The 19,376-nt window shown below is 41.1% G+C and overlaps 1 protein-coding gene across 1 annotated transcript; it reads left to right on the top strand.

Moving 5' to 3' along the window:
* The first annotated feature begins 14,825 nt into the window (after positions 1-14,825).
* On the top strand, positions 14,826-19,133 carry LOC137915390 (igLON family member 5-like). The gene is made up of 10 exons (XM_068758729.1): positions 14,826-14,865; positions 14,958-15,284; positions 15,372-15,596; positions 15,957-16,235; positions 16,428-16,694; positions 16,789-16,864; positions 17,451-17,496; positions 17,719-17,841; positions 17,916-17,983; positions 18,217-19,133. The coding sequence occupies exons 1-10, from the start codon at positions 14,826-14,828 to the stop codon at positions 18,275-18,277; spliced, it is 1,512 nt and encodes a 503-aa protein (XP_068614830.1). The 3' UTR covers positions 18,278-19,133.
* Positions 19,134-19,376: the final 243 nt, after the last annotated feature.

Here is a 19,376-nt window from a genome sequence, read left to right on the forward strand (position 1 = left end):
GTCTTTATGCTAATGTGCTACAGGCTACTAATGGTTGGATCTAGGGCAGCTGTTGGTAGAGCAGGTCATCCAGTGACTGATAGGTCAGCGGGTCGAAATCCTGGGTCGACGTGTCCTTGGGCAAGGCACTGAACCCCAAATTGCTCCAAGTGGGCCTGACAGTGCCTTGCATGGCTGTAGTTGCCCACTGGAGTGTGAATGTGTAATTATAAAGTGCTTCAGGCACTGTGAAGGTGTAGAAAGTGATATATAAATGCAGTACATTTATCTAAGAATTTAACCACATTTTACACCAATTGATGCTAGTTTAGCTTCAAACCATTTCAGGCCATTAAAGAAGAGGAATTATATATATATATTCTTGATTTAATCACTTTTTTCTCCACTAATTTAGCCCCCTTATGACCAGTCACATCACTACCTGCCTGTTCATCAGGCATCCACTATGATATATTAGACGTTGAAGTCGATTGTTTTTTGCACGGTGTTCAGGCATGGACTGCATTGTCTTGGATAAATGTTTTTAAATGTAAACCTGAGGAAGAATCACTATTACCATAAACTATATGACACTCACTAGTTTCACTGTCTCATGTATTTGATTGCGAGTTTATGTAAAGTGCTATTTAAAAACCAAATAATTCCGTATATATAGCTAACTAGTCGGATATTAGATTTGTGTGGCTTTTATATGATGTTTGAAAAAAAGTATAACTTTTTACTGCGTGACATTTTTTGTTAGCACAGGACTTTCTTTGTACACTGCTTTGCACCCTCCTTAGCTCTGGTAGTGTGATGTTCACTGAGCAGGCATGAGCCACTCATTTTTTTCCTCAACTCATAATCAACATGTCTGAGACTAACTTTGACTGCCAAACACTTCTAACGTTTATGGTTTACATCTTTAAGGTTTAGAACTCCTATTTAACTTTACACTAAATTGTCCATATGTATCAGTTTGTGAGTTTGTGTGTGTGGCGCTGCAATGAACTGGCGGCTTGTCCAGGGTGTAACCCCGCCTCTCGCCCATTGACTGCTGGGATAGGCTCCAGCACGACCCGCAACCCGGTAATGGAAAAAGCGGTTAAGAAGATGGATGAATGAATGAATGAATGAATGAATGAATGAATGAATGATGTCAAGAGTTCCATGTTTTATGTGTTTGGCCTCAGTAAAAGTGAATGCATTAAGATAAGTCAACATTGTCTTGCACCACTCAACAAATATGTGTCCTCAATGCATCCAGCCTGGTAAACCGAGATCCTCTTCCTTGTGGGCCTGGTTGGATGAGGCTCAAGAAAACATGTAATATTGTCTGCTGCCACTAGACGGGGTGAGAGACGGGGGGCAGCCCAACGCCTGCCCATAATAACCACCAGACATGACTCATTCAGCGTGGAATACCACAGCAGCCACAGACAGGTCTCTGGCACACAAAGAGCCGAAACCCGACCCTGCAGCAGAGTTTGTGAATGGGACAAGAATGAGCAAAACTGGGGTAAAGATTTAATGGAGCGCCAATATTTTTTAAAAGATTTAGGAGTTTTAAAAATTCATCAAGTGTTTGGTTTGGCTTGTTAATGAAAATGTCTGCGAGGCTAAACACCGTGTTTTATCGATAAGATGTAACAGTTTAATGACAGAGAATGTTTCTCTGCTGAAGTTAAGATTCATTTCTCTTTTTTAATTCCCCTTTGGTTCAACGAGTCTCTTGGCCAAAATCCACCTCATCAACTCATCAAGTGGAGCTCGTCTAAGAGAACGCAGGAACAACACATCACCTTGTCAGATGTGATTGTAGTTCTGATCGTCATCATTCTTGCCCAGACTTCCCCCCATGGAGAGCACCACTCAAACTGAAGACTAACACATGTTGGACAGTCCAATCATTATTTGCTTATGTGGAGCCTGTCCAAAGCTGGAGGGCCTGGAGAGCCAAGAGTCTAATCTGTGGGCATAAGAAGTAACATAGAAATCGCATATTGTACAACTTAAAGTATGGCAGGGGAGCAAACTGTGAGCGGTCACATTACATGAAAACAGCAGGCAGGAAGTGTTTTGCAACAGCGGAAAATCTTCAGGTCCAGTCCGACCTCCAGACGGTCACACTTCATCTGGCCTGGAGGCTGCGGTCAGTGGATGGATACCTTCCCTACCGTAAGGCTTGGATACGCTGTCATGCATTTGTCTATTGCTCCCTCTCACACTTTTCTTTTCCATTTCTCTTCCGTTCTTTCTCTCTCCCAGGACAGACTTAACACTTATCTTCTTTTAAACCTTTATTCTTCCTCTTTTTCCTCTTGCCGTTGGTTCTCTTTTCTATATGTCTTTTATTTCTGTCCTTTGCAGCCTTACCTCATTGTGTTTTTGCACCACCCCCCTCCTACCTTCCCCTTCCAACCCTCTCATTTCTGCCTCTGTCACCCTCTTTCTCTCTCTGTTTGTGGTCAGTCACACTTAATCTAGCTCCATCCATCTGTTTCTCTTCATTCGTTTAGTCTGTTCTGTTTCTGATTAAGATTACATCAGGCTTTAACCTATTAGTGTGCCATGATCCCTTTGAAGTCACGCTGTGGTTACAGGTTAAGCTCAAAGCCCACCACTCTTCTCTCGCTACATAATACAGACAGTATTTGGAGAAGGAAAGTTCTTAAAAGTTTTCAGCTAAAGGGAATAAAATTATTTTTTTTCCTTGAGATCCAGGGTCATTAAATCATACAAGCTTTCGTGTCATGTGGAAACCGGTGAGAGGAGGGCCTGTGACCCATTTTGGGTCCCAACCCATAATCCAACATAGCAATCTGTGAACTGGAGTATATTGTTCATTTCACCTAATATCCTGAGGATATAATGTGATGGTACCTTTCCCAGCCAAAGAGATTCTGGTCCTCATTAAGGTTCGCTGCTTAAAGTCAAATTCCTATTTCCCATGAAGCATAATGGAGACCTGGAATAAAACAAATAACAAAATACATTAATGGCTTCTATTTCTGTTACCTGATTGTTTTCTTTCTAACGCTAGACTCAACCAAGTTTCTAATTGTATTTTATTTTATTTTATATTTTCAGATCCACTTCAGAAACATATTGAGACCATTAAAACAGCTAGTATTCCCAGGAGCATCATGTTTGTCGACTGCTCTCTACATGATGTGTACAACCTCGATTCCAAAATAGATAGGACACTGTGGGAAAACATGAATAAAATAAATGATCTGTAATTGAACACTTTAAACAAACAATAGTTTTACAAAGATTTCCTGAGCCCAGGTAATATTCTTTTAATATTTACACAGTTGGCATGGAGATTAACCTCACCCCATCATCACTGGTGATTCTATTGTAGCCCCTGCCCTACATTCATTAAAACGTGTTGCTAGCATCAACTTTAGAACAATTCTAATTAATGATAATCAATTTGAAACCAATTGTTGTTCAGAAATAATTAGACAACCATGTTGGTGTTCTATGAAACCCAACAAAAATTACTTGTTGGTCCTATAAATGATCAGATATATGTCCATGTTTGCTGACATCGGCACTGATCTAGATTTATCCAGATACATAGAAGGTTTTATCCTCCTTCCCTGTCTTGGATGCCTTTGAGTAGAGATTGACTGAACTGTTAAACATCATTGCTCCTGGGTCAGAGCTGGGGTAAGTGGCCAATTGGCCGACTCATGACGCTAAACTGACAACTATTGGCCAAGTCGTGGCAGGGTAGGATGTTAAAGTCATTTAGACTCATCAGGCTAATTGGACACAGTTGACTGAGAGGTCTCAAACCTCCCCGTGTCTGCTTGTGGGTGGTTTTCTCTGCCAACAATTCTCAGTTTGAGCAGTGGAGAACATCTGGGTTGTTGAGTTGTTGTCTGCATGATTTGTGTTAATATTTGCCAACGGGACAGAATTCCTTTTACAAATTATCCAAACACGTCCGTCTTTTTTAGCAATGAACAAAAACATAGTGACGATGTCGCAGCAGGCTGAACACTGACTTGATTATATCTCAAAATGTGTGAGGATCAAGATAAAGATTTAGTTAATGCATAGCTCATCAATATTGCTATAGAAACAATAGATCAAATAAACACGGTGATGTGGTAGGTGCTGCTGGTAGAGTTCAATATAAGACACCTTTCTCTGCAGTCACACTCACTGTGTTGTCTTTGGGCTGCGTGTTTTGGTTTTACAGTCCTGAACTTTGACGTTTTGATTTGCTAACTTTACCCAATTCAGACATATTTCACTGAATACATGTTAATAACAATTAGATACAAGAGAGGGACGTGAAATCACATTAATTAACTTTAAAATTGTTTTAGAGGTATAAATAGAAAACCTTTAAAATATAATCTTAAAATGCTTTTTTAGATGGAAAACAAAAATGACAGACATTACTTGAAAAAGACACATATTCAGCACTTCCTCCATCCTCCTCTCTCTGCTCTGTCCACTCCTCCCATTTCCAAACGCCCGATTCTGATCACCAAGCAACTTTCACCACTGTCAACAATCCCCTTCATCCCTGTCGGCTTGCAGGCATCCCTCAAGCCTCGTTCTGTCGGACTGACTGAGCTGCAGGAAGATACTCTAAAGGTTGAGTGTTTCTGTTCACTTTGATGCTGCTTGTCATGATAAATATTTCGTTCATCCCTCCGCCTTCTCTGTGCTTCTCTCCTTCTCCGGTGACATTCCAGGGCTCATGTCAGCGGAGATGTTGGCAGGTGTGTTAGTTCTGGGCACTATCCTCACAATTCTACCAGGTAAGGAAAAGGCTAAAATAAATATATAAAGGAAAGTAAATAAATATTGAAGCAGAAATCTGTTTTTTTTAATTGTTATTGTGAGTTTTAAAACTTAACTGAACACATTTTCATAAGTACATCTTTATGAATTAGGGGTACAGCATAAACTGGCAGGCTTCTTAACTGTCGTGCATTTAGACTGTGTTCCAGATATGTCATAAATGTGTCAGCCTTACTGTTAAAACTGCAGCTTAAAAATGAATGACAGACTTATTGGATCCATTATGCTCATAAAGACCCGCAGCCAGGTGCCCTTGCCTTTAAGCTCAGGTTATTTATAAGTATTGATCGCTTTTTGTGCAAGGTAGACGGCCCGGCAGGCTGTTAGCAGCACAGAATGACAGCACAGCTGCACGACCGGGCTCGTTCTCACTGCTTCAGTTTTATGTGTCACTCTCTAAGCTGATCAGAGCTGTGGTTTGACAGGTTTTTCTCCAAGGAGCCACTTTGTAGAATTTTTTTGACTTGTCGGAGTTTGCAATTTATACTTAGTTCAGTCTCCACGTATTCATTTCCGAATTTATGTTGGGTTTTTTATGGCAAGAAATGGTTGGGACCCCGAATAAGTTTTCCTTTTAGTGTAATAGCATTTTTGTCTGAGAATCTTTTTTTCTCCAGCTGTGCATGTGTAAATATTCATGTTTTCTTTATTTGTATGATTTTATTTGATTGTCTTTAAATCGTCCTGCAGGTACTCAGAGCAGGTGGAGTGTGTCATTTTCTCGAAGGGAGATCTGTGTGTGGGCAGGAACGACCGTCACTCTGCCCTGCCGTTATGACCATCCATCTGGTATTAAATATGTGTTAAATATTTATTTTAAGAAATCAAGTCCTATAATGTTTAATAAAGCCATTAAATTCTCTGGATCTCCCATGAATTTCAAGTTGCAAGCAATTAAATTTGCGTCACAGCACAATTTTTCCGCATTGCTTTTAGCATTATTCCAACATTCTTTCCATTAGTTCTGGTTCTGATTGACGCGTCTTTGGCTTTGGGTTTCACAGGTCACACTGTGAAGCGGGTCATGTGGTTCCGAGTATCTGCTGATGGTCACAGGCAGTTTGCTCACCACACCGACCTGAACCAGATCAGCCTGCCGTACCGTGGACGGGCGCGGTAGGAGAAAATCATTTTTAAATGACGTACTGTCAGTGTGAAATGACGCATAGATATACAGTATGACAAATGAATCATGGATTCCAGCTACATTGGGGGAAGCTATTCAAGCTGCTCAGTTCAGATTCGGGTCGTGAACCTCAGTGATGCGGGCGAGTACCACTTCAGGTTTGAAACGGACAAACCACTGGGAAGATGGACCTCCCCCAACACCGTCACTCTCCACGTAACAGGTAGATCTGAAAAGCTGTTAACCAAGAAGTGTTATGACAGTCCTGATTCATGCTGCCAGCGTGTGTGTGTGTGTGTGTGTGTGTGTGCGTGTGCGTGTGTTTTAGACCTGCAGGTCCAGGTGCATCCTGTAAGGCCTGCTAACATGTTAGGCTTGGGAGAGACTGTGTATGTCGGCTGTCAGGCCAGCGGATGTGCAGCTCCAGGACGGAGCCTTGCCCTGTACAGGTGTGACTGAAGTATCAGTATCACATTGTTATCAGAGGTAGAAGACAGCGCCTCTGATCTGGTGTTGCTTTTACATTAATTACTACCTGCTTCACTGGAGATACGATGTTCTGCCCACAGGAATGGACTAAACCTTGGTTCCTATGAGAAGCATATGATTATAAAGCGCTTCGACCAGCAGCATGCTGGAGCATACACCTGTCGACCAATCCCTCCACAGAATGTCCTGTCGCCTCCCCTCTCCCTGGCTCTGGGACGTGAGTACAGTCTGCTCATAGTGGGGAAACGTTGAGACGGACACAACGATCCATTTCTTGTGGGGTTTTTTTAGAAATCAGCACAGAAACATACGCTGTGAAAAATTAGAGTCCTATTTAGCTGTTATTTTATATTATATGTTTTGTAGTTTCCTGATAAAGCTTGAATTACTGGGACTCAGTTTTGTTTGTTGCATGCTTCACATGTATTTCTTTTTCCATCCCTCCCAATTTCCCTCCATTCCCCTGCAGACAGTCCTCACTCCACCTCCATAGCGGTCTTCCCAGGAGGGGAGGTATCAGAGAGGAGTTCAGTCACGCTGACCTGCAGCAGTGATGCGGCTCCACCGGTAGAGAGCTTTGCATGGTTTAAAGGTAGCATACAGCATATGGTCATACATTCGCAGGCTGTTTCACACATGGGATCAACTGGTCTATTAAATTGTAAAATGCGTTTGCACAAGTGAAGCTTTTGAAAGTTTCTTCTGAAATTCCCTTTTATAGAGTAGAATATAATCTTATTGTCATTTCACATTTCTGCACGAATAAATTTGTCAGCGGTCCCTTTCTCTGCAGCATGCTGCATGTAATGCAAATATTGCAGTTGTAAATTGGATAATCTTGCGTTTTTGCTCGTGAATTCACGCATGTCTCTTCGTCTGTCTCCAGACATGGACACTGGCAGCATCCCAGACAGTTTTAGGTCTCAGCTCCACCTGTCTCACCTCAGACACACAGACAGAGGAGAATATTTCTGTGTGGCCCGTAACTCGCTGGGAACAGACCGTTCCAGATCCCTTCTACTGAATGTCACTTGTAAGTTTGCTGGATGTTGTCATTGTTTTGAAGGGCATGGTTTCTTTACACACTTCTATCGATTGCATATTTGAACAAACTCAATTCAAGCAAACTGTATGCTTAGGTCAGAATTAATGTTTGAGAGATGATTAAGTAATTGTTGAAGACTCATCTCTTCTTGCTGGATTTTACTTCATTTTGAGACAAATATTGCTTTTATATGGACTGCTTTATTGAGTTTTGTGTTTACTGTATATTCTTATTTATTTATTTTATCTTTTATACTGTAATGTTTTTTTATATTGTGTATTTTGCAATTTTATTTTTCTATCTTATAGTTGTATTTCATTTTCATCACCTTGGCAAACCTCCGGGTATTTAAATGTGCTATATTGTATACCGTAAATAAATTTGACCTTGACCTTCAGTTTCTTGTTGTTACTAGATTTTTCTTAAAACTGCAGCAGTGCTAAATTCTCTCATTGCTCAAATGATCAATCAGACCACAAAATAAATATGGATCTGTTCAGTCGATTTTCCTCAGTTCCATCTGCTGCTGCCTTGAAACCCCACAATCTGTTAATCAGCAGTGTTGGTATTATAAAATACTGCCTTGACAGTAATGATGCTCCTGTTTTTGCGTCTCTGCCTGTTGTAGACTCTCCAAAGAACACGCATGTGCTCGTGAGTCCTCCAGGCGACATCAGAGAGGGCTCATATGCAAGCCTGTGCTGTGTCAGCGACGCCAACCCTCCCACCAACCGGTACGAGGACAACAACAACTTGACACCTGAATCAGTTTCAGCTTCAATTTGATCAATTATTATCTGTTGTCTCACAGTTTGTGCACAAAATAAATGTAAACATCTTGGAACGCTAGAACTGGAATATTACTTGGATCCAGATCAGACTGATTTTTATCCAGTCCTTGCAGCTCGGAAGTTGCGAAACGTGTCATCATTTTTGTTCTTCTTTTAAAATATTGTAATTGCCCCTAAAAGTATCAAGTTAATGATTCGTATAACTTCCTAAATCTAACATTAAGTCCAAATCTGTTCATGTTTGAGTAATCCTACTAAAAAGCAATCACGCAAACAATCCATCAGTTCTGTTTAACCCCTCGTGTGGGGTCATGGGGGGGCTTGAGCCCATCACAGCTGACAAGTCTGCTGTTGATCACAGGGCCTCGTAGAAATAGAGGCAACAACTCACACTTAAATTCACACCTATGAGTACGTAGCGTCACAAACAGACCAGCAGCTTCACAAAAACAATCTTCTTGGAGAATTATTGGATCATCTTTAAAAAAAAAAAAAAGACTAAAGATTAAAAATGTACTCTGTAGTCATTTTCTTCATCGTCATCTTCAGGGTCCTCTCTCCTACAGGTATGCTTGGTATCGTATCCTGGGTGACCAGATGCTAGCTAAAGGAACCTTGCAGAACCTGACGTTCCCTTTAGCGCGTGCTCCCCATGCTGGTCAGTACTACTGTAGAGCTTGGAGCCGGTTGGGATCCCAAACCTCCCCTGTGTCGACCCTCACTATACTGTGTGAGTAGAGGATTTGTGGTTTGTGTGTCGCTTCGTTGATTTGGCATCACCTTCAGATTTCAATCTTCTTGAAGCCTTTCCTTCTGCCTCCAGATCCTCCTAAGAACACCTCGGTTCTGGCTCGTCCTTCCAGTGTGGTGGACGCTGGCCGACCTTTGACCTTGACCTGCAGCAGTCAGGCCAATCCAGCAGTGGACAACTTTACGTGGCATCGCTTACCTCTGGATGGGGGCTCCGTACAATGTTAGCATAAATAAATGGTTGCACTCAAGGGTAACATCAATCTCACGTTTATCACCAGTCTGTGGTCGCTCAGTGCTCCGTGTTTCTCCGGACTGTCCATCGATGTGTTTCCTCCAACGCTCTCCAAAGCGATATGTGATTTTTCTGCCCGTTTGTGCAGCGTGGGCCACGAAGTCTGGTCCCGTCTTCACCTTCTCGGAGGTCGGCCCTGGAGAGAGCGGTCAGTACTACTGTGAAGCCAGGAATCGCATCGGAGCCCACAGCTCCCCTGTCCTCACCGTACGAGTCAGAGGTACGTCATGATTCATGTCTGGATGCTCCTTTATCTGTCATACTTCTGTCAGAGAACTCTTTATCTAAAGGGGAACAGCTCCACAGCCACGAGACGGACTGCGGTGGCGTTCGCTCCCTTCTCTTCCGAGGATGCCGTCTGTTGGCTTTGTTGCGGATCGTTTTACTTTTCCACTACTCGACCCATCTTTAGGTCATCGTTTGAGCATTTCGGTGAAATGTCGCAAAAGTTGGTTTATTATTGTTGACTAAACATTACAGTAATTTTACTGATACCTATTTTATTTATTTAGCATCATCATAAGGCCAACTTTAAAAATGTTACGATACTAATGGATTTGAAACAAAAAAAAATATTCCCGCCAGCCTGACTCTTGTGTTTAATCGTAATTCCTGAGTGATGGTCATGTTAAAATAAGATGCTAAACAGGTAGCATGAGTGTTAGCATTAGTCCCCCTCGGCAGTTCGTTTCCATGTCGGCGAGCGCGTGTTAGCTCTCTAGCTTAAACTCCGTCTCCCTTAAATGCACAACATTCAGTTTGTCAGCGGATTCGTGGACATGGAAATTTTGATGTGACTCTGGTGGTGCCTGCATGGGGTAGATGGCGAGGATATGATGCTCTGAGGCTAAAATCCAGAGTTTGATTCCTGTCTGTGGTTTAGGAAACAAAAGCACTGAGGAGTAGGAAAAAATGTTTTCATTTATTCAAACTGTGGGGGGGAATAATGTTTATGCTTGAAGGCCGTCATTTCAGTAACATGCTCTTTAAATATCCGTTTAAGTATTCGTATGCATGGAAACATTTTTTCCATATTAAACTTGTGCTGACTGTCACAAAAGCATCGACGGTTCAGGCCTATTTCAATAAAGCCTATGGACGTGACGCTGTATTGAAATCCTGCCTGATGGATTAATTTAAAGGGCATGTTTGGATCTTCGGATGAAGAATGAGAAGGTCTCACTCCCAAAAAGGTCTGAGTTCAGCTCTACTCTCTCGCCTCTGCTGACGGTGCTCATTTTAGCGGGTCATGCTGTGACTCTTCTCTCTTTACGAAGATGTTGCGCATACCTGAGCCTGAAGCAGGCGGGATGTTTGGGTTGGTCTGTTTGTCTTTGAAATAATGATGGATGAAGCCGCCGCTGTTGATCGCAGCATGAGGTCCGGGCTCTCGTCTTCACTGTGCATGGTCTCATGGTTTCTGACTGTTTTTCTATGAGTCACGGTGAGTCATGTAAAGCCCTCTCGCTATGAGGAGAGAGGAAGGGGTGATGAGGTGCTGTGGAAAACTACTATTTGAGTCTAGACAGCTGAAGATGTGGAGTTGGATTTGGAAGTCAGAACTGGAAACTCAAGTCTAGATGCCTGCAAGATGATGCAAAGCTCTTTCCAAGTTCCTCACGTTTCTCCATTTGTGTCTGTGGTTCGTTTTACTTCTCGGCCAAAAGGGGCATATAGGGTTACCCTTCTCGTCTGTACGTACTTCCGTTACATCTCTATGTCCCGTAAAAAGCAGTGGGCGGATTATAATTAATATTGGCACATGCTTGGTAGGGGCCTTAAATGTGTGCATGTCCTAAATGGCATATATGTTTTTGACACTTTTAAGCAGATTTGATGTGACTTCCATAGTCTATCCATCTGATACACTGAGTTTATCCTGTTTGTGCTGGGACACAAATGTTCCAGATTTAGCCTACGGTACTTCTTTATTTCTTCATCTCATTAACCCTTTGTTCCTTCTCATCTTTGTTTGTATGGTGTCATGTTGATGACGTTTTTATCCTTTAACTGCCAGGCCGTCTGAAGGCCATTGCCTTGGCGTCAGCAGTGGGCGTGTCAGCTGGACTCATCACCCTCACAGTGGCCATTATGATCAGGTGATGCGCTGCTAAATGGATTATTTCTCCATTGTTTCGTTGTTATTATTTTAAACAAATATTACTTCAGAGTTCGGCTCCAGTTCATCTATTTTATTTTTTTTATTCACACCAATTAATTATGGTTTCACAGTAAGAACATGCACAAAGTGGACATGGAGTCAGGAGAAGTAGCAAACATGGTAGGGTTCTTACTTTTTAAATCAGGCAACATCCCATAATAGCGTCAATGTAGTTTCAATGATGCCAAATTGTTCTCTTAAAGGCTGATAAATGAAAACGAGCCTTCGTTGTGTTGCTCTGTTGTGTTTGTGTGCTCTTGCGTGTGACCCCAGCGCCCGTCGGTGACAGCCGACACCTCGTTCTGTGAGTCAACCCAGCAGACCTTTCCAGAGAGAAAGGGCAAGATGGCTGACATACCGGTACACGACTCTGCTCACATTGGAGTTGTGCACATCTGTCGAAGAAGATCACATCATATCACAAATAGAAATATGTGTGTATCCTCTATGTGTGGGCAGGAAGAGCCAGAAGACTTGAGTGACAGCTCCCACCCTTCCATTGTTCCTCTGAAGGATGCTCCGCCGATCCCCAGCTACATCCATAGCACCAAGTTGTTCAAGTACACCCCACCTTCCATCCACATCCCTTCTCTCCTGCAAAATGCATCCTTCCCTCTGTCAGACTGTTTCTCCCTCCTCCACCATTTGTGCCCACGCAGAGCTGCACTCTACCGTCTCAGTCCATGCATGCAACAGACTTTATTTTACTTTTAGCTTTCCTGCTTCCTTCTTTATCTTCCTGTCATCGCCTTCTTTACTTTACACTGCTTTACACGCCTTGTCTCCGCCGCCCGTCTTTTCTCCTCTGCGTCCGTGACACCTGACACCTTCTCCGGTTTAAATTGGAACGATAAATTTGTCACCCCAGTTTAGTGTGCTAAAATACATTTCAGTGATTCTGCAGACTTTTGTGGTTTGATCTTATTCGAATGTCTGGATGAACTCACGTGGTTTCTGTTTGTTGTTGATATTGTTTCAGCGCAGACCAGGTGCAGATCCATAACCTGCCAACAGGTGGTGATAAAAAGCCAACGGATTGCTATAAACCTGTTTACACGATGCTGCACCAGACTGGCCACTGACCGGCAGGATAAAGGAAAATCACCTACGGCAGTTTGCAAATCTGCAAACACACGTCAGAAGAGGGTTTTTTCTGTTTTTTTGTATATACTCCTATTCAAATTGTCACTATATCGGTTTATATGCAACTGCTCTTGTCTCTCTGGTATTCCTCAGCTGGACAACACATCAGCTCTCCTCATGTAAACCATGTCATCATGGATTCTCATGTTTTCCCAGACTGTGACGACAACTTTGTGGTCGTGGTCCTGAATAATATTCATCTCATAAGCTTTGATGCATGTCTGGCTTTTGTTTCTAAACTTCTTACCACAATTAGGCATAAATTCTACAACACAGTTCCAGAAATGTGAAAAGTAATAATTTGTCTGCATTCCTATCCACAGTACAAACTACAGCATGTGTACCGATGCATTTTACTTGATAGTCGACACTGAAATTGATAATGCAATATGACAACATGACAAAATCATTTGACCACTGAAAGATGAGAATCATTTATATTCACATATAATTGCCTCTAATACATAATTGATAGTTGTGGGGAGGGTAGAAAATTGTATGACAAAAATGTGGAAAATCTGAAATACATGTCTGCCCCTCAGTCTTCCTGTATGTTTCAAACTGCTCAAGATTTTAGTACATTTATTTCACCAGGAATAGTCTGAAATGAAATGCTGAAGAAAATGAAAACAAGCATTTACAGTAGAATAAACCATAACTTGAATGTGTGTTCCATTTCATTCACCTCACAAACATTTGGCAAGCAAATTCTGAAAGTGTTGAAAATGAGTAAAGTGTGTGTCTGCAATGAGAAGTTGTTGAACAGGAGTTTCAACACATTACTCAGACAGTGGAACCAAACCAACTGATGCTACGCTACTATAATATCTATATTTATTTCATTAAAAGATCCTGAAGGTAGTTGTCAATCATTTAGTCATGACAGTGAGTCAAATTATGCCAATAAATTATGAAAACGTCTTTGAATATTGCTTATTTTAAATGTTAAATATTCCTTTCTTTTCTTTTCTTTTTTCAGCCAGGGTTGTTTTTTAGAAGCTCCTCAGTGACTCTGATCAGGATAATATTTTAGTTTGAAAGTAATTAATTAAAAAATAGGTCAAATCCTTCAAACATTGCTTTAGTTGTATCATGGAATATTTATTTTAGGTTTATCAATAAATTAGTAACGTTTCAATTTTTCTTTTAAACTTGTTAACTCTATTTTTATTGTTCTGAATTCATTCTTGAGCACGAGCATGTACATTTTTACATGTGGAGTTTGAATTTCGCTTCAACAATATCAAGAGGGTGTTGCTACATTAGAAAAGAAACCTGACTGGCCTTCAGGCTCCACGCATGCTGTTATACCCGAATATGAGTACGAGCGACTCCAAAAACATTAAAAAAATAGTTGTCCCATTGTTGCTTCTTCTGTTAAGCAGCACTCAGCATCAGTTTGAAAGCTTGAACATTTTGTTCTGAAACTTTCCTGTCTAACCCGTGTGGTGCGCAAGGAAATGTATGGCTCAATAAAGTTACCATGATAACATTGTGACATTTCCTGTCTTGCTGTGGAACTGCAGTTGAAATAGCCGTTGTGGTAAGACAAATAAAAAATGTGCAGGATGCCAGTTTGTTTTTCCTTTTCTCTCGCTCTCTCTCTCGTTATCAGCTGACTCGTATCAGGCTGATGAATTCATGAATGGAGCAGAGAGAAGCCTTTCTGTTGGAGGGACCAGGACTCAAATCAAATCGTAACCACCAGAGGTTTGCTCTGCCTCCATCTGTTACGTAGTCAAGCACCACCACCCTGTGGACGGGAAGGAGTCATGCTGGAAATGTCCACAGAGTTCATAAATGTAATGTATGCTGATGCTTCACTCCCAGCTTCACTCCCAAACATTTACACTATTGATCCGCTGATCTATTGTGTTATTATCTACACAATAGGTCTTGTCCCCCCCCAAAAAAAACCTCGGGTGTCTGAGTTAAATATTGCGAGACTTTCTATCTTAGTGTAATCTAAGTGTAAAACTGCCAGTCTGCTGGGTGGAAGTGGAAACGTCACACCGCCTAACTTCTGCTTTTCACTCAACAAAATCACCGCTGGATGAGTCCAAGGAAACAACTTCTCTTGATTCAGTCGGTGAGTGGCTGCTGCTGATTTTGATGAACAATGTTTTTCTGTGCATATCTTTCCTTTTTTTGTTATTTTATATGGGCTGAATTTTAATTTCTGTCTTGTGTCTTGTTGTTACAGATTGATTATAATCATGAAAGATTTGATCCTGATTATTCTGGCTATAATTTCAGGTAGGTAGGCATATTCCTTAAATTTACTGAATTTCTGTGGGGATTAAAAGCATCAGCCACTTGACCGTGTTTTTTCCTATTTCTGCCCGTAGGTGTGTGGAGCAGAGATTGGAGGGTGACCTTACAAAATCAGTGTGCTTTACGGGGGTCATCGGTCGTTATTGCATGCGAGTACGACTATCCCTTTGCAGCTATAGTCACTCGAGTCGACTGGGCCAAAGTTAATGAGTTGAGACTGGTCCTCCTGTCACAACTGCCATCACCCGCAGACCACTTTCAATATGTGGGCGACTACCAGGGCAACTGTGATCTGCAGATCAATGACGTCCAGCAAACTGACAAAGGACAATACTATTTTAGTTTTTCTACAACATTCGGCAGTTTGACGAGTAGATCATTCTCTTATTTATCTGTTGAAGGTAAAGTTGTCGATATTATAAAAGCATTCCTCCTGACTCTAATGGGTTTTAGTAAAACGAATCAAACGTTCTGATTTTCTGGATCAGACCTGACGATCAATGTAGAGCCCAGCACCGTGGCAGAAGGAGGAAACGTCACGCTGACCTGTTACTCGGGTTGTCCTACGCTTGTGTATGTGGTCTGGTTCAGAGATGGACAGCCTGCACAAAATCCAGTCTTCCAGGCCAAGAGGGAGGATGCTGGGAAGTACCGCTGTGCTGTCCGGGGAGAGGAGCACGTCCGATCTGCCGCTGTGGCTCTGAATGTTCAGTGTGAGTAAACCAATAACACGACATAAACATCCCAAGCATACGTTAAAGTCTTTCTCTAATTCATTACAGTTGTCCTATTGATTATATATTTATTTTACTAAGTGAAACAAACACGGATGACCATTTAAATAATTATAGAAAAAATTAATGGTTTCTATTTCTAGAATGGAATTTTCGTTTCTATTTTGAAATGCAACAATAAACAATGCAAACTGAAGTGAATAATGAGACAGAGTATATTCCAATTCGTTATATCTGTGCATGCGTACAGATCTATTTGATGCTATGTCTTTGATCTCGCTGCGATTTACTAAACGAATGAACACAATGTGGCTAAACATTGTGAATTTTCTCAATCAGATGCTCCCAATAAAGTCACTTTGTCAATGAGTCCACCGGGCAATGTTGTCCGAGGAGGTTCGGTCACCTTTACCTGCCGCAGTGATGCTAACCCTCCTGTGGCACAGAGCGGCTATGCTCTCTATAAAGATGGACAGCTGCTCCAGTCGGGACAGAATTACACCGTCCGTGACATCCAGCCCAGCCACAGCGGGCGGTACCACTGTCACGCCTGGAACAACGTCAGCTGGGGAGGCAGCGACTTCTTTAACTCCCCAGATGTCCACCTTGACGTTAAGTGTATGTTTGATTGTTCACAAGTCACACAGAAAGGTCGGCTTTCAAAGGCCTCTTATATAATATTAGTCTATTGTAAGTGCGCTGGCACACTAGATTTCCTTTTAATAAAGCAATAATGTTGCAGCCCAGTTTGATTTCTCTCTCAGATTGGAATAAACCTGTTGACGCGTGCGCTGTTTGTGCTTTTATCAGACCCTCCAGTGAACACTTCTATTTCTGTTGCTGGGAGCGGCAGTGTGAATCTGACCTGCAGCAGCACAGCTAACCCACCAGCATACAGCTACACCTGGTACATGAGGTCGGACTCCACCAGCTCCATGCTGTATGTGGGCTCAGGACAGGTGATGTCCATTCCATCCGTAGAGGCGTCCAACACTGCACGGTACCTCTGCCAGGCCGGCAACCGATTGGGGGCAGAAAACTCAACTGAGATGCCGCTCAGAAAGCAGCAGGGGTCTGGTCTGTGTCATTGGACTCTCTAAAAAGTCATTTGATATTGAATTAAATGCAGAATGTTTCAGTGACTCATTTTGATTTACTTCATTCTCACCAGGCAACCAATCAGTCCCTATCATAGCTGGAATTGGAGTCTTCCTGTTTGTGGCACTTTTGTTAGTGCTTCTGTTCTGGTCAGTGAATGAATGAGGGAGACAATGAGTGACTCACCGTGTCAGCGACTTTGAATTTCATTTATGTGGTTCCCATATATTGTGTAATGTTTTCTGATGTTTTACCCAGTGTTGCCATGATGTGTGTGCGTCATCATCATTTCCATCCTTTGGTCATTTAGTCTATCTATATGCATGTTTTTTCTAATAACCCAAGAACTGGTGAAAATACTTCTCTAGGCAGGGCACTGCATTTTAGATAATTTCTTAATATTTCATATTCATTTTTATTTAAACATTTTTTCTATTCAATTTTATAATCTCATGCCATTTGAGTCTATTCAGAACTAATACTTGAGATACAGAGCTATGTGCCCAGTTGTGATAAATAACTATTGACTTAAAGCTCATTACAAGTTCTACATTTCATTAGACAAATAACTTCTTACAGTTCACCTCTGACTCGTAAAAATGTGAGTCAAAGCAGTGTCTACTTGCTGTTTTCCATTATTACATAATAACTTCAGCAAAGCGTGACATCCGATATTGAGTAACAAAGGTTTTCAAATGTATCTATTGATTTTCTTGTTTTTTGTTGTCTTGGTAGGAGAAAGCAGTTAACCTACGCAGGGAAAAAAGTGAGTATATATAATATGAGTCATTAAATAGCCACATCTGATTAAACATTTAAAGATTTGTGGGAATTTCACAACTCGGGTGCCAACAGTGATTTGGAGATGTGAAACATCTCGTATTTATTTTCTCGTTGTGTTTTCCACCTTTGAGAATTTTTCAGCTGAACCTGAACTTCTCCTTTTTCTGTAATGTAATGGACACCTACTGAAAATGTCATCGTAATTGGCTCCTTCATGCAGACCGTGTCAGACTTCAGGTTCCATGAGGAGGACTCTTCCACCAGCAATGATTCCAACAGTCTTTATGCCAACGTCCACACGCTGCCACTCTACCGTCCACCTGTGTCGCCCCATCAACGTGATGTAAATACGCTGAATATCAAACTCAACAATCAAATGTCTGCTGCTTTTGACCAAACCAACTCCTCTCCCCTCAGGCAAAAGCATCTCATGAAAATCAGATGGTTTACGCAAAAGTGACCTTCAATCCCAGACATCCCAGTCGGTAGGCTCACTGTCATTCACAAACATTTACCTGATCACTGCACTCTATACTGCATTTATCAAATAAAGTCAAATAATATGCCAGAATCCAGCAAATAAAACATAAAATGAAAGCTTGGCTCAAGTATCTGCTTCAGCTTGTCACCCTCAGTCGCAGGAGTAACAGGAATCACATGTTTTAAATGAATTAAAAAATGTTGGATTAAATTCACAAAGGTCATAATCTTTTCTCAGGATTAAAGATGAAGCGAATGAAGACTCTGTGATCTATGCTACTGTGGCTAAATCCAGCTGAGCATGACTGAAACATTTCAGGTCGATGAATAGCTTCATCGTCATCATCATCATCATCATCAAGAAGACAACAGTGTCCCTTCATTTCTTCCTCTTTCAGTTTCTCAGGAAAGACTGAATTTAGAACAGGAGTAGTCGTCTTCAAACAAACCAGCTAAAAAGTGTTGAAAATGTTTGATTTCTTGTATTTATTTCTTCTTTTTATCATGCTGCATTTTTTGCAAGGCTTTCTAATTTGAAGATTTGAGCAGTGTCACTGTCGTGAAAGTATTTTGTTTAACTCGGAGATTTCTGAAAACATAATAGTTAGGTGTAATTATTCTTGAGAAATGTAATAATATTACACAAGATATTTTCAATGAAGGATTTATTTCAATGCAACAATTTACATTTCACAATATTTATTTGTCTTGCACATGTCATCAATGCCATAGATGCACATACCGTACATTAATTCTATTACAATTGCAAACCAGTGGTGAGGGTTCTGGGACCAGCTGGTGACATCACATCCTGTCCAGTCAACAGCTAAACATCATTGCTACAAAGGGTCGTCTTAGTACTTATGACAGTTACTTGTGTTCCCATCCCATTTTTGGTGAAACCAGGTGTATGATTCAATTCCAGTGACATCTATAAAATATAATAATTTAAAAACTTAAGGGCTTGATGATGAATTTTTACAGCTGTATTGTCTAAATATGCATTTTGACTTGTTTATTGTTTGTCATTTTGTAAAATGCCCGTAGACCAGATTTGGTCAAAACAATTTATTTGTAAACTTATTTTTTTTATCCTTAAAATATTTTTGTCTAAATGTAAGTACATCGCCTTTTATAAAAGAAATAAGTAAAACGGTAGGATGTCGATCTCTTTTTGTTTGTACTGCTTTCTGAACTACACAACTACTGAATACAAAAACACATTTGAGCAGACGGGCTTCTACTAATACTGGATATTCACTCCAGTAAATGGGACAACACAGTATAAACATTTTAAGAACTTGGAATCAGTATGTGCTGAAGTAAAAAAATATTTTTGACTCAGTGATTTTTATTATTATTGCACTCTTGGATTTAAGATCTTTGTCTCAAATTAGC

This window comes from Brachionichthys hirsutus, chromosome 3, assembly GCF_040956055.1.
Source record: "Brachionichthys hirsutus isolate HB-005 chromosome 3, CSIRO-AGI_Bhir_v1, whole genome shotgun sequence".
NCBI classification, from domain to species: Eukaryota; Metazoa; Chordata; class Actinopteri; order Lophiiformes; family Brachionichthyidae; genus Brachionichthys; species Brachionichthys hirsutus.

Coding starts and splice junctions, on each gene's coding strand:
- LOC137915390 (XM_068758729.1), top strand. CDS start 14,826: ATGAAAGATTTGATCCTGATTATTCTGGCTATAATTTCAG. Junction 16,695..16,788: donor CAGAAAGCAGCAGGGGTCTG/GTCTGTGTCATT, acceptor CATTCTCACCAG/GCAACCAATCAGTCCCTATC. Junction 17,984..18,216: donor AATCCCAGACATCCCAGTCG/GTAGGCTCACTG, acceptor ATCTTTTCTCAG/GATTAAAGATGAAGCGAATG.